This window comes from Oncorhynchus mykiss, chromosome 19, assembly GCF_013265735.2.
Source record: "Oncorhynchus mykiss isolate Arlee chromosome 19, USDA_OmykA_1.1, whole genome shotgun sequence".
Taxonomy (NCBI): Eukaryota; Metazoa; Chordata; class Actinopteri; order Salmoniformes; family Salmonidae; genus Oncorhynchus; species Oncorhynchus mykiss.
In genome coordinates, this window is record NC_048583.1 from 6,024,868 (window position 1) to 6,040,077 (window position 15,210).

At 43.1% G+C, this 15,210-nt stretch overlaps 1 protein-coding gene across 15 annotated transcripts in view; it reads right to left on the bottom strand.

Moving 5' to 3' along the window:
* The window catches only part of LOC110534562 (lymphoid enhancer-binding factor 1), a 57,518-nt gene extending 47,010 nt beyond the window's left edge, over window positions 1-10,508 (bottom strand). For 7 of the 15 annotated variants that reach the window (XM_036954068.1, XM_036954075.1, XM_036954067.1 and 4 more), the window contains exons 1-3: window positions 9,438-10,503; window positions 7,294-7,360; window positions 5,649-5,776 (exon numbers count right to left, since the gene is read on the bottom strand). In XM_036954068.1, coding sequence (XP_036809963.1) covers window positions 5,649-5,776; window positions 7,294-7,360; window positions 9,438-9,638 — 396 coding nt within the window. In that variant the 5' untranslated portion in view covers window positions 9,639-10,503. Of the gene's footprint in view, window positions 1-5,648; window positions 5,777-7,293; window positions 7,361-7,732; window positions 7,820-9,437 lie in introns of those variants that run through there. The other 8 variants (XM_036954076.1, XM_036954071.1, XM_036954069.1 and 5 more) reach the window with 6 other exon arrangements.
* Between the last annotated feature and the right edge of the window lie 4,702 nt (window positions 10,509-15,210).

Consider the following 15,210-nt stretch of genomic DNA (forward strand, 5'->3'; position numbering starts at 1 on the left):
CAAAAAAAAGGGAGAAAAAGTGCTATATCCATCTACCCATTTAACAGCTGGGTTAATAACGCCTGGTGACGAGGCAAGGCGAGCAGCACAGACCCCTTTGTACAGTAACTATACCAGCCCTATACCCAACCTTCTACACTGAGGAGAATTAATCTTTCAGCGCTGTCAGATACACACACACACACAGAGCATGTGAGTCTCTTTAGCTCTCACACCCACCACAGCACACACACACACACACACATACACACACACACACCACAGCACACACAAAGAAATAATGAGCTTCTGTAAAATATAAAGGAGGGAAAAAAACAAGAGTAACTTGACGGTAACAGAGCGGCTATTGATCAAGTCACACAAGGACAAGTCAGGGCTGTTTGCTGGTTCTCTCTTAAGTATGGAGTGCTGGGAGGAGTTACACTCAGTGTTTCACCCCTGCAGCTCCCATTGTCCCGGTCAGTTACTGCCTGAACTACATGGTACCAAGCACCAAATATAGACCTGGTTTTCACTCAACTAAAAAAGGGATGATTTTATGATAATGTTGCAACAGTGAGGAACTATTTGGGGACTAAATAAAACTAATGGCATCAAAAGGGTTTCAGCTGCACCACTTCAAAAGCCTCCCTATTCATCTCCAGTTGAAGCGCGTCAATGTGGAAAAACAACAGTGTTTAGCTTGGCGTCTTGGCTTTGTGGTGGAGCCAGTTTTATCAGCAGTGTTTAGGTGGTGGAGGGAGGCTAGGAGTCGGGCTCCGGTCCCTGTGTGCTGAACTGAGCTCCCACAGAGTGGCTTCAATAGGAGCCATGCAGCCTGGGGAGTGGAGGGACTTTCACCGGGGGCCCTTCCGCGGGCCCGGGAGTCAAAACAAGCTGGAGTGACGACAACCGACGCCACACATAAACAAAAAAAAGCCACTATCCTCTCTAACCTTCCACTCCCACCCACCCACCCACCCAACCCCCCCCCCACCCCAACTCAAGCACACGCCTGTCCACTCCTTTCCGTATTCCCTGTGAAGCCCCACTCAGCAGGTGCTGTGGCTGGGCCCGGCCTCGCCTGTGCAGGCTGGCTGGCTCCATGGAGCAGAGACAGGCTATCTTTCCCTCAGTAGGATGGATGAACGAGGGAGAAGAGAGGGGGGCTAGAGTGTTGTGATGTCCTCAGCTATGATGACAGTCTCATTTTGGTGAGAGCATGAGAGAGCACATGAAAATAAACACTCACAAATATGCACACACACACACACACACAAACGATACGATAGATGTTTTACCATATTCCCACAATGCTCTTTTACAAGTTTCATAAAATAAAGTCAAAAAACATGTCACACTGTTCATATAGTCAAAACATGAGCGACCAACATACACAGTCCCACAGTGCGTCAGCGTCGTAACACAAATTCACACCACATTATGTGAACACTTGGTGCATCCTTGCCTGGACTTATTTTGTCTTCTCATCTTACAGGGAGAGAAAGAAAAAAAACACCAGTCGTTTCAATTTAGGGAGAGGATAATTCCTCCCAGCTCCACTTAACAAGATGAAAGACTTTGATAAGGGGATTGCAACCACATGGAATCATTACCGTGGAGGGAACGCCATATGGAATAAATGTGTCGACCAGCCTCCTCGCCATGTACCATACAGTACAGTAGTTTGACGCACGCTCCGTGTCAATGATACTGTTTATAGAGAGCTGAGACCCAGAATCACACAAAGGGTGGGAGGATGCTGGAGCTTTCTGTGAGGTCTACACAGTGTGACAGACAGACACACACCCACACACACACACCCTGCTCTTTGTCAGACCTGCATAGCAGATGACATCAATGCTACAATGATCCTCTGATGGTCCTTTAAATTTAACCCCCCCCCCCCCCCCCCCCCCCCCCTTCCCCCAATTTTTATTTTTTTTACTTTAAATAATTGACTCTTTTCAAAATGTCATGTTTGGTCACAAAATATAGTAATATAATAATATTGTATATGTTTGTAGGCCAATTTTAGGCAACGACATCCAGCAGCAGACTCATACATCAAATAGATCCCAGCTGCTTCACAAATCACAACAGAACGCTCTGCTCGATTCAGCGCCTCGAACCGCTTTACAAACCCGCAGTCGTGGGTAAAGAACTACACATGGCGCCGCACGTTGCCGCAGACTACACTGCGTGTGGACATGAAGGGCTCCTGGGAAATGTGGTATTCTCATAACAGGAATCGGTGCTGAATGGGGCCAGGGTTTGAGACCGTGAGGACAGATACACATGGCACTGGGGGTGACGAGGGGTACGTCTCAAATGGCACCCTATTATTAGTGCGCTACTTTTGACTAGTCCTATGGGGCCTGGTCTAAAGTAGTGCACTATATAGGGAATATGGTTCCATTTGGGATGTAAGCGAGAAAAGGGGAGCGCGGTAAATCCCGTTAGGTAAGCCCGGGTTAGTGATTCCACACCGCCGCGCAACGCCGCCAAGGAGATCCGTCACGTTCTCGCTGACATCAAAGGGGAACCGCAGTCTCCCCCCACGGGCTCTCACACACCACAAGGGCCCGCCACCGAGGGGGAAGACAGGGGGAGGGAGGTATGGCCTGGGAGGGGCAGCGAATGGTTCCCTCAGCTCTCTGCACACCAGAAGCCCAGCTTAAAATCAGCTATGGCGATTCCATCTTCCCCGAATGCTGCACTGACAGGCTGGAGACTGGGTGCTTGGAGATCCTCGACTTATGCTCGGAACAAGGTAGTGGATTCAAAGTTCTAGTTTTAAAGTAAGGTAGTGTGTGAAAATGGCTTCCACTGTTACAGGCTTGGTGGTTCCAAGTTAAAAGTTGTCATCCTCAAATTCAGATGTTTGATGAAAAGGTGACAGAAGTTTAAACTAGGACTGGATCCAAAGAGGAGCATTCTATTAAACCACAGCAATCCTGAAGTTATACATCTGCTACAAAGACTCAAATAGCATTTCTCATTGACTCCAGTGCACAAGTTCTACATGCACTTTCTACAGTCGGAAAACAGAGGGGTCGAGTTAACGCACATACAGGAATGTGTTAGCTCGATAAGTCCTAGATTTTAGCCAGAGAGATGTGAGAGCTTGATTCCAAGCTGCCAGCCCATCCAGACATCGAGCGTGGTCTTCACAAAGACTTAACAGAGGCCAGAGTAGGGAACACAATCCCCCGTCTCTTCCCAGAGTTCTGTACAGTCCGGCCCTCTGGCCATGGGAGCTGGAAATATGAGCCATCACACACGCACAGTCACTTTAAATAATCCAATATGCAACAGTCAAACCTCACACGACCCTATATATGAAGACTCGAAGAACACACACACACACACGCGCGCGAGAACATGTCACTACAGTTCTAACTGACACCAGTATACAGTATAACGGTAGATAACACTTTAAACAGAATAGTAGATGTATTTACTTCACTAGGCTTCTGGGAAGACTAAATAGTGGCAGGCAGGGTTTTCAATGGAACAAACCACACCAACCAAGAGCCAACAAATACTGCTACAAAGTGTAAACTCTGTACTGACCATGTACTGAGCAAGTAGAAAACCCTATAATAATGAGGCATTCTTTTTCATTTCACCATGTAAGCTTTAGACCTGGGGCGGCAGGTAGCCTGGTGGTTAGAGCGTTGGGCCAGTAACCGAAAGGTTGCTAGATCGAATCCCCGAGCTGACAAGGTAAAAATCTGTCATTGTAAATAAGAATTTGACTTGCCTGGTTAAATAAATAAAAAATGACATCAACTGCACTCTAAACCTGGACAACCACCTCCAGAGATGAAGGGATATCTAACATCCAACTGAGATCATCTCGTCCTTCCACAGAACTTTATGGAATCAGCTACACAGAGACAATCTCCATATGTGCTAGTGGTCGTGGGGACTCCACCACACTAACCCTAACAGCTGATCTACTCAAACCCTCCGAACCAAGGACATCCATTCCTTCTCCTTTAAAATATCTAGCACAGCTCCTTAGAGGTCCTTGCTTCCCTCCCAAAAATCTGCTGACAATCAGCAACTCTGAACAGCTCTGTCAGTTGGGCCTCGTGCACAGGAATGCCATGGCCAATGAAAATCAATCTAAACTGTAGAGGGGGATGGAGGGAGGGAAGAAAGGGAGAGAACGCGCCTTTGATCTGGGTGAAAACTGATCCTAGGCCTGCAGATACTGTGGCTGCGGTGGCCCGGCAGGCTTGATACAACAGCCAGGCAGCACACACATTTCACATCCAGCCAATCAACAGTCAGGCAGCACATACACATTTCACATCAGACTTGTGTTCCAACTTCCATGACTGCACCGCCACCAACCGTATCCATTTTATTGGATAAGTGAGAGAAACGTACATAAAATTGACTAACGATTTATTGAAGACGGGGAAATTTGGCAAATCAAAAAGAGGGCGGCGGCCACGGTGAATGAAATGAGTGTTTAAAACGGTCCCGGCGGCGAGAGGAGGGGCCAAATCACAGGAGTCATTTCTTTATTTAAGGACGTTTGGATGGAAGCCCCTCAGTCCTTGAGAAGTTCTCCATTCCATAAGTATCCAAAACAATTATATTGGAGATGAAAATTGTCTGAAAAAATACCTCCGGTCAGAGGACTCCTATACAACAGCAAAGTGGGTACCGCTGCCACGAGATCAGAACACCATTCACTTTGTATTGTCAGCCGTGTTCACACAGTCGCTACACAGACTTCCAACCCTTCAAATGAATTTCATGATGAAACCAACTCAGACACACAGGCAGACATAAGCCAGAGTCTTTGGTCCTTGAACAATACGTATATGTCTGTGTCCTCTAGTCTATGTGCTAGAAGGGTGCAGGGACAGGCTTTGGGAGGCACCGAGCCATAGCGAGACTGGGTGTATTCACCACACACAACTCCACCCCACACACACACACACACACCCACACACCAAACAGGATTAGGGTGGACAGCTGCTGGCATGCCCTGGCGTTTTGCGTCTGTCTTGCTGCTAATGTTCAAAAAGGGACAGACACAGGAAGCCAGCCACAGGGCCTACAGCCTGAAATGAATACTGTTATCTTATAGGGACTATAAGCATGGTGACATTCGGCAACCCTGGCTATTTCCGCAAACTCCATCTTCAAATGGGATGTTGCCGTTAGGCCTAATCGGTGGGCTTACTGTCGATGTGTAAACAGACATTGATTAAGTTAACAAGGCGCGAGAAATAATACATCATATAAATGTCGTTAATCTGCTGGAAAGTATGAGAGGCATGTGGGGGAGACTAGATCACGTGGTTGCCAAGGGGACAGACCATCACAACATTACTGGGTGCATGTTATATACGGCTATCACAAACCCGGCTACATCACACTAGGAAGGCGGTCGAACTGAGGCAAAGAACATTCTAGAGTTGAAAAGATGGTAGAAAAGATGAATGGGAATGTCCATACACAGGTATACTTGAAAAGAAACCCCAGGGTGAGCACGCTCTTCTTAGGGGTTTAGACCTGGTTAAGTATTTAAGATGGAATCAAACTTGACGCAGTGAAAATGCACTAGACACAAACTGGGCTAGCTAGCTTGACAGATTGGTGGAAGTGATTGATTGATGGAGGTATAGTGTAACTAGACTCACCGTTCTGGGCATGGGCGGCGACAGGGAGCCGTTGTTCATGTAGGAGTCGTTGTTCATATTAGTCATCATGATGTAACCTGGGTATCCAGAGTACGGGTGACCTTTGTTGTACATGTCTAGGTGTTTCCCTGGAAACGGGCCCAAGAAACAGAAAAGTGTGAACTTGAGGCTTGGTAAAAAATCGTACATTTACGATCATTAATGGAAGATTTGTTAGAGAACTTGAGTCAAGCACATTAATCTCCATTAGGATTTGGGCCTTTTTATAGAATAGCATCTCTAAGCAACAGTCTGATCAAGTAACATAACAGCAATATTCACCGCCATCGTAACTTCAGCAGTTCAGAGTCATTGGGAAAATCTCCTGTAGTTTATAGCCTACTAATACAGTTACATGTGAATAGTCATTGCCAAGTTACAGTCTCTAACAACACTGGGTTCATCTGGCACTATGACTATCGCATCATCGCTCCACGCATGCCTCTTGATGGCGTAATGATATCGCTGTCGACCGCTGTGACCCAGCACCCAGTCTTTTGTCTCTCATGTCTTGGAGAAAGGGGAGAGGAGGGCTGTACTATACAGAATAACAATGGCGTCCCTCCGTGCCAATTAGCGTCAATTAGGAGGAACATACAGACTGTGTCAAAACAAGAGACGCCCCTACTGTTCCCCACGCCTCTGACCTAAAGAGAGAGCATTTGTTCGGGTCCGTCCCCCTGCCTGAATAGAAACTCGCGACAAACTATTTGGTGTCCGTTGGTTGTCGCTTTCTGGGGAGAGGGGGTGGTGTGTGTGTCTGGTAGATTGATAGCAACATGGGCTTGTTGTGGGGAAAGGGGGTGTTTGGTTTGAGGGGGTCCTATTCAGGGCTGCTGGGGGAACAAAGAAGAGCCACTCTTAACAGAACAGAGCTCCTATCATGACCCGCAGCTCTATCTGGGGTCAGAATACAGCCTGGACCAAATAAAGACATTAAATGAGTCTGGTGCTGTCGCACAGCAGCAACATGTTGCACAGGACAAAACACACAGAGACGGAGAGACAAAGAGAGAGATACGGCGACAGAGAGTGTGTGTACAAAATTAACCAAGGAGAATATTAAGAGTCACTCACTACTAGTATCAGAGAGCCACATGCTTAAGTCACTGCCTATCTTCACAGGTTTTTATTCATGTCAACTTAACAATTGAAATGCATCGGTATTGCATCTTTCTGATGACCAGGCCAGTGGCCGCAGCCATTGGGATTATTCAACAATTCTCTGCATAAATAATAACATGTCCTACGGACCACAAAAGACTTGCATATAGAACACTTTTTCCCATTCAGTTTGTACATGCCCTGACTAGAATCAATTCACATATCATCTCTGCATCAGAATGAACTGGGGTCAGATAAGAAAAGGGACCATGGTGTGACTGATCGGTGCTGAACAGAAAATGAAGTGGGTGGAAGCTTTTCCAGTCTACCATCTTTCTTCCCTTTAAAAATACAAATAAAATCTTTCAATAATCAAGCCTCCGGAAACTGATTGTAATATTGTACCGTTATCTTGGCTCAATGTGACCCATATATAAGTGCAGATCTCTACAACATGCTGATAACTGACAGGATAATATTTAATGTGATGTGTGTCACTTACCATCGTCGTGATGGTCTCTGTGTTTTTCATGATATGAGTCTTGGGATATTTGGGATTGTCTAGTTCCCTGTGAGAGACGGAGACAGAAATTAGGTGATTAAATTCGTAAAAAAATCACCAACACACACACACACACACGCTGCTATGGCCTGTGCTTTCAGCTTGTCCCCCGACTTAAGAACACATACACAGTGAGGCGAGAAGGGTTGACGGAGCGGTCTGTATCAACCCCTCAACGAGCCACTTAATTAAGCTTTATGTCCTTAAGGAGCTTACAAATTAACTTGCATCAGTCTGCTTTCATTTTCACCAACCAATTTAATCAAAGCTCCAACCAAATTCAAAATCAAATGCATCACGGTAGCATATGATGCTTTCCAATACTAACGTGCTCTACACAAAATAACTGCGAAAATAGAGAAGAGGGGATGATGTTTACGGTGTAGTCGACTGCTTTTCCAAAATACCGTGAACCCCTCCACATGCATCTCCTTTCCCCCTCCCTCCTCGAATGGGAACGCGTAGAAAGACCTCCTTTTGGAGTTCACTTCCCTGGGGCTGGCTTCCAGCAGAGTCACGGAACTTCACTGGATGCTCAATTAACATTCAACCTCCGTCGTATTTGCGTCTGTGACAGCTGTAACTATATGAGCTCGGCCCAGAGTCAGTAGGTACCCTAATTCCATTAACATTGGATAATGACAAATGGCAACAGCTAATTGCGCTAGGTTTACATTTGAATACATACAGCATCCAGAGCTAGAGACTTAGTAACAGCTGCCTAGCCCAGATAAAAAAAGACATATTCAGGCACAAAGTTAAACTTACTATTGAATATGAAACTCACTGCACTGAGGAGGGATGTGACAGTCACGAGGTCTAAAACGATGTAAACTACTCTTGTTACAGCTCTGATAAATGCATTAGATACATGATTGAGATAAAGGAATGACAGATGATTTAAATACATAAGCAATGGGAACAAAATATCTACCAGCATTACCTTCAACCCTGTATTGTGGCAGTGACATTTCTTTCATATTTCAAATATGAATTCGATCTATATCAAAACTAAACATTTCCATTAATCCCCCCCAATTTAATTCCGTCCTTTAACAATGTGCTGTCTCTCCATGAAATGGCCATAATCTCCACAAAACACGCAGAAGAAATGTGTTGGCCTTATTTCACATTGGGAACATGAGTGTCACTGTAATCTAGAGGTGCTACATTTTGTCAGGTGTGGTTTTCCTTCGAAGATCATTTCATCTGGATTTCCCTTTGAACAAAAAAAAACATTTATTTTATATCAAATAGGAATTTGATCCAAAAACACTTTCATATTTTATATTATTCATAGTTTACATTATCCGACCTGCTGAAACATTGTTTAATTAAATCACCTAACCCATAGCGATATTGATATTGTTACTGTAATAATTATAAGTAAGGCAGTACCTTTTTTTTTATCAAGACAATTATTGTTATACTAATAATATTACCACTACTACTACTAATAATAATAACTATAATAATAATAATTCAATAGGGCTAATTGAATATTGTAATAGGCCTAACAAAATCATTCAGAATCTATTCACGAATTCATCACCTACTGTGCAATATTTAATTTAAAATATCAAATAACCTCGTAAAAACTGTACAACAGTTCTCTGAATTGTATAAAAATTTTATCTCACGTTAAATTGTTCTGTGTGTTTTATGTTTTGACCTTTGGTATAATTCGTCAACAATGTTTTGAAAAGCTCTGCAGCCACGTGCAGCAGATTTATTTATGAGCCTCTGTTTACAACTGATTACAAACAGAACATGGCTACTATTTACAGATTAAAATAGTCATATTACACACATATAATATTAGGCTGCACATCACCTTCTTAATTATGACAAAACCAAACACAGTTTGGGCAAATATCCAGTCATTTTATCAGCTTTTCAGCTTTTATTAACTTTCATAAAATGTCCAACTGACTCCCCTGAAATGGGGGCTATTATTTAGGGACAGGTGACCTTGAATGATTATGTTTTCGTTAGAAATTTGATGGACATTTATTTAGGCTAGCCTGTATAAAAGCTTGGCAACATGTAACACTGGACTTAAGTACAAGAGAGGAAATACTTACATCATGATTGCTGTTTGGACTCGTCTCTGACTCATTTACTAAAGATGACTTGATATCTGCCAAGTCTCCCTCGTCTTCCTCTGAGTGACTGAGTTCTGCGAATATTTGTTCTTGGTCTCCCTCATCCTTGAACGGAATCATTTCGTCGGTGGCACAAAGCTCAGGGTCCCCGCCACCACCACCACCTGCTAGTTGTGGCATTTTGATTCAGTCGAAGTACTCGCACTGTCCAAATTGGAGGAACTATCGAAATCCCCAAAAGGAAACCAAAAATGTTCCTTGAAACGGCTTGAAGTGTTGTACCCTGGAGGAAACTGCGTGCGATCACGTTTTTTGTTTTAGCTAAATTAACAGGATATGCTTTTTTGTCGTTGTTTTTCGAAATATTATGGATTCTTACAATGATTCAAATTCTAAATATCCGAAATTGAAGATGTTATCGGCAAAAGCGGATGTGTAGTGCACGCTCAACCCGCGGCACTCGCCAGTTCGGCTCTTTAAAATGTCAGAAGTCAAAACCTCATCACGAGAGTCAGATGTGCCGTTAGATTTGGCAGAGGAGGGCACACACCCGGGAGCTCCGCTAACGGTCAAAGTGCATGTCGAAAAAAACTTCTGCTTATATTTCCTCGTTCTGGGGTCCTGTGAGAGTTGCAGTCCTTTCGTGGAAAAAAAAGGAAAAATATAATTAAAAAAACGCGTCTCTGAATCTCGTGCTGCCTGTTTGCCACAAGTAGAACACTATTTATTTCCCCCACTTAAACAATACTGCGCATCTATCCCTATTAGAATGAACATACATACTTGAACTGAATAACGGCTCAATCAAAAGTAATAAACTATACAAAAGATCGAGGAGTGCGTTATAAACCGCTACGCTGTGGACCGACTTCCAAACTGGAGCACCGCTCCGTAAGAAATGTAGCTCTCCTTCCCCGTCCTCTGTCTCTTCTCTCTCTGCCTTCTCTCTTGCAGCGACTGGGAGGATCGAGATGAAAGGGAAGCCGCCGCTGTGATTGACACCACACCGATTGATACTCCTAAGAGAGCGAGGGGTACGGAGATTTATACATACTGTAGCTCACAACAAATGGGTAGACAGGGAAGGAGTGGGGGCGGGTCGAAGCGGTGATGAAGCTGACGCCAATGCATATGATAGAGTAGGGCCTAAGAGGCTATAATAGACAGATTCACTGCTATGACGTTAAAACAATAACAAAGAGCGAAGGGTGACGTTTGGATACACAGAATTACTGTTGGATGGTGACCACTGTGGACTATGTGATTGAGAATAACTAATTCAAATGACATGGCAATGCATCACCTTTCTCCTACTTTTTAAGTAAATGTTCTAGGGAGCCCATGTATATCATAAACAGCCTATAGATTTAATACTATGTGTATTTTAAGGTGGTTTAATTCGTGCGCAAACGTTCCTGAATCCTATTGATTTAAAAAAGCATGTTGGCACAAAGAATGTTACAGTCGAATCAATAGTACCATTGGATTGTTTGTTTGCGCAAAATAGCCTATATAGTAGCCTCGGCTATTTCCTAAAGTTGTCGATTGGTATTTTAAAGTACTTTGATAAACCAAACGTTTGTCTTTAGTCCACCTATCAGAGCGGTGAGTGAAAGGGCGTGCATAATTAATAGAAAATCGACTAATTTGGCTAAATTGGGGTCCATTGTTGTCGGATGTTCTTTCAATTACTTGGAACCTAATAGTGCATTTTAAATATGTTACATAATGTTGTCCCATATGAGATTTTACAATCAACAAAACAATATTTTCGCCTACTCACAAAACAAGACAACTCTTCCCCCCTTACTTTGAGTTTAATAGATTGTCCCGTAACACATTTAGCTAATTGAACCACCATGTCTCTTTTGTATATTTTGCAGTAGCTTTTACCGTGATGTTGTTCAAAGGAGAAACAGCGGTCTGTAAATCGACTGCAAAGTATGTCGAGATTTTATTTCACTGGACAATGGAGAAATGTTTCAGTTCTGGATAGAAATATAATGAATACTACTCGTGAACATGATGTATTGCATAGGGCATAACTCAGCCGCAATGTTTCAGTACACAGCCAGCTGATCGTTTTGAATCGTTATTTTTACAGTTTGCGCAGTAGCCTATATCATTCAGACAACAGTTCAGAGTTGTATAAAGCAAATGAATAACATGGGGGCTTCTTCGAGTCGGAAATGTTTAATGAGAAAACAAAACAAGAAAGAGAGAAGAAGAGAAGAAGAACAACATAAAGTAATGTGTCGCTGCTGCGGCTCGCTGTGTGTGGAGAGATTGCGTGAGAATAACTTTGGAGTAGGAGGCAGATCTTTATAAAGCACCGAGGTGGGGTTAGCGGGCGGAGCCGCCGCGTCCTTTGATCTTTCTGGCGGCTGGCTCTTTCATCCCGGGTTTCCCCCCTCGCGCTCCCTTCGCCTTTGTGTGACTAAATTTGGTACGAGTCTGGAACCGGGCCAATATTTCCACGTGTGCGTTCATCCCAGCTGAGAGAGAAGGCAAGAGTTCTCTTCCGGGTAAGGAGACAGCGAAACAGATCAAAGGCTTTGGATTTGGAACGGAGTGTGGATTCGAAAGAGCCGAGACTGGCCGCATTCCAGTGTATAGCGGAAAACACACACACACACACACACACACACACACACACACACACACACACACACACACACACATGCACACACATACATAGTGAGTTAATTAGAAAGATTTCACACATACAGACAGACCTGAATACAACCAAACCTTTCATTAAAAATCCTCTAACGTTTTATTTCTTGTTTGAAACCCTGTGAATTTTCCGTGTTTACAATCATCTTTCTCTCTTTCCCCGCTCTGCATTCCTTAGAAATTGCCGGTTCTATTTCCTTATAGAATAACGTCCTTTAATTGTATTAGTTTGTCCCCAAAAAATCCCCTAACTTTTAACCGAAAATGTTCATATCCTGGCGTGAACCACTGCCAAAGAGAATGATGGATTTATTTTTTGGAATAGGCCTGCCATGTGCAATTAGATTTTTTCCCCTTTTAAATCAGCCTTTCCGCAATTTTCTAATTCTCTGCCAACATTAAAATATGAATTGTTGAGATCCTATGAAGATGCATAAAAAAAATAGCATTATTTTTATTTTGTGAAATTCTAAATGTATTGTCCACAATCAAACAAATACACTGGTCATACGAGGACATATGTTCCAAGTCTGAACTGACATCAAAGTTGAATGTTTTAGATGTTGTCTAAAATGCACTGCTTCACTATTTAATTGTACTCAATCATTTTTTCTGCATTGGAATTTATTCAACCACATTCTGTCTGGATGACAACGAGGTAAAAGAGGTTCACAATAAAACAAAGCAGACATTTAGTAGAGTTCAATATCACCAATGATACCAGCATCACTTTCTTACCACTAATGTCAGATGCTTGGCACTGCACCATAAACAAGTTATTGGTGCATAAACGGTAGAGAGGATCATCCAGTAGCCAATGGAACGTTTCACCTGGTGGCTATGTCCTTCCCTGACATCATCAAGCCTGCAAGGAAAGAACAGTATCTGGAGAGAGGGAGAGGGGAGGGAGAGGGAGAGAGAGAGAGAGAGAGAGAGAGAGAGAGAGAGAGGGAGAGAGAGAGAGAGAGAGGGAGAGGGAGAGGGAGAGGGAGAGGGGAGGGGAGGGAGAGGGAGAGAGAGGGGGGGAGACAGAGGGAGAGAGAGATAGAGAGATGGAAAGAGAGAGAGAAACTTTTGTGAGTGTAATGTTTACTGATCATTTTTCATTGTTTATTTCAGTTGTTTATTTATTATCTATTTCACTTGCGTTGGCAATGTAAACATGTGTTTCCCATTGCAATAAAGCCATTTTAATCGAATCGAGAAAGGGAAAGGGAGTGGATGGCCTAGGTATGAGCCACCTGTGGACCTGCCATTACAGGGATGCTCTCTTGGCTATGATGAAAGGCCACTGGAGGATCATGGCCTCCTGAGTGCTGAGTGCATTGAAGAGGGCTCCTAAATTGTATGGTCCCAAAATAGAGTTCACTATCACTCTCGCGAAAGGTATAAGGGAACGGAAATGCTATTCAGATCAAAGATTGCAGAACACTCTCTATTAAATATAAATGTAAAGAAATGGATAGGCAAGGATAGGGACACCGCCACGGCTTGCTAACAAGGCAGAGAGAAAAGCATCATCCTCTATTGGCTAACATTGACATGTCATGATGCTTTCACCAACACGCACACACACACACACACACACACACACACACACACACACACACACACACACACACACACACACACACACACACACACACACACACACACACACACAAACACACACACACACACACACACACACACACACACACACACGCTGTCACCAACACATTTCACACACACTTCAGACTCGACAACAGCATCCACTGAGGCGCTTCACCCTATTTCAGCCTGAATGTTTAAAAACAGCAGGCGAAAGAGGGGATGGAAAAAGAGGAGGGAGGAAAAAGAGAAGAGAAACATTAGCATTTCTCTCCTAATGAGGTCATAAGAGTGACCCCTCTGGATCTCAGATGAAACGGAAGCCTTCCTGCTGTGTTGTGACCTGAATCTAGTTGTCTCTCACGCTGGGGCGACTGCATTTAATATGTTCTATAATAATATCATATATAACATTTACGTAATTTCGCAGACGCTCTAATCCAGAGCAATTAGAGTTACGTACCTTGCTCAAGGGCACATTGACAGAGCCTTGTCAGCTCAGGGACTCGAACCAGCAACCTTTCAATTACTGGCACAACTTTCTAACTACTAGTCTACTTGCCGCTGTATAATGAAGGGATGAGGACCAGGAATATATACTGAACACAAATATAAACGTAACATGAAACAATTTCAAAGATTTTACTGAGTTACAGGAAATGAGTTACTGAGTTAAGGAAATCAGTCTATTTAAATAAATTCATTAGCCCTCAAAACTTGAGACATCTGTGGCATTGTGTTGTGTGACAAAACATTACATTTTAGAGTGGTCTTTTATTGTCCCCTGTGTAATGGTCATGCTCTTTAATCAGCTCCTTGATATGCCACACCTGTCAGGTGGATGGATTATCTTGACAAAGGAGAAATACTCACAAACGGTGATATAAACAAATTTGTACACAACATTTCTGGGATATTTTATTTCAGCTCATGAAACATGGGACCAACACTTTACATGTTGCGTTTATATTTTTGTTCAGTGTATATAAATATATTGTATCTATCCACATCTATGTTTGAATTTCTAATCTGAGCAGGAGATATGTTTTTAATCTGGGGGAGATTAGTCATCATTTCATTCAATGTGAGTGTTTTCATGATGAGATGATGAGAGCACACGCTGGTAGATTACTTATATTGATGAGGAATCAGGTTTCAGATTTTGATTTGCTGATAAATTGTAGGTTTTTCCCATCACTCAGTGGTGGAAAGTACTTAAGTAAAAATACTTTAAAGTACTACGTACGTCGTTTTTTTGGAGTATCTGTACTTTACTTTTTATACTTTTACTTCACTATATTACTCAAGAAAATATTGTACTTTTTACTCCATACATTTTCCCTGACAACCAAAAGTACTCGTTACATTTTGAATGCTTAGCAGGACAGGAAAATGACCTAATTCACGCACTTATCAACAGAACAGGTGGTCATCCCTAGTGCCTCTGATCTGGCAGACTCACTAAACACAAATGTATCTTTTGTAA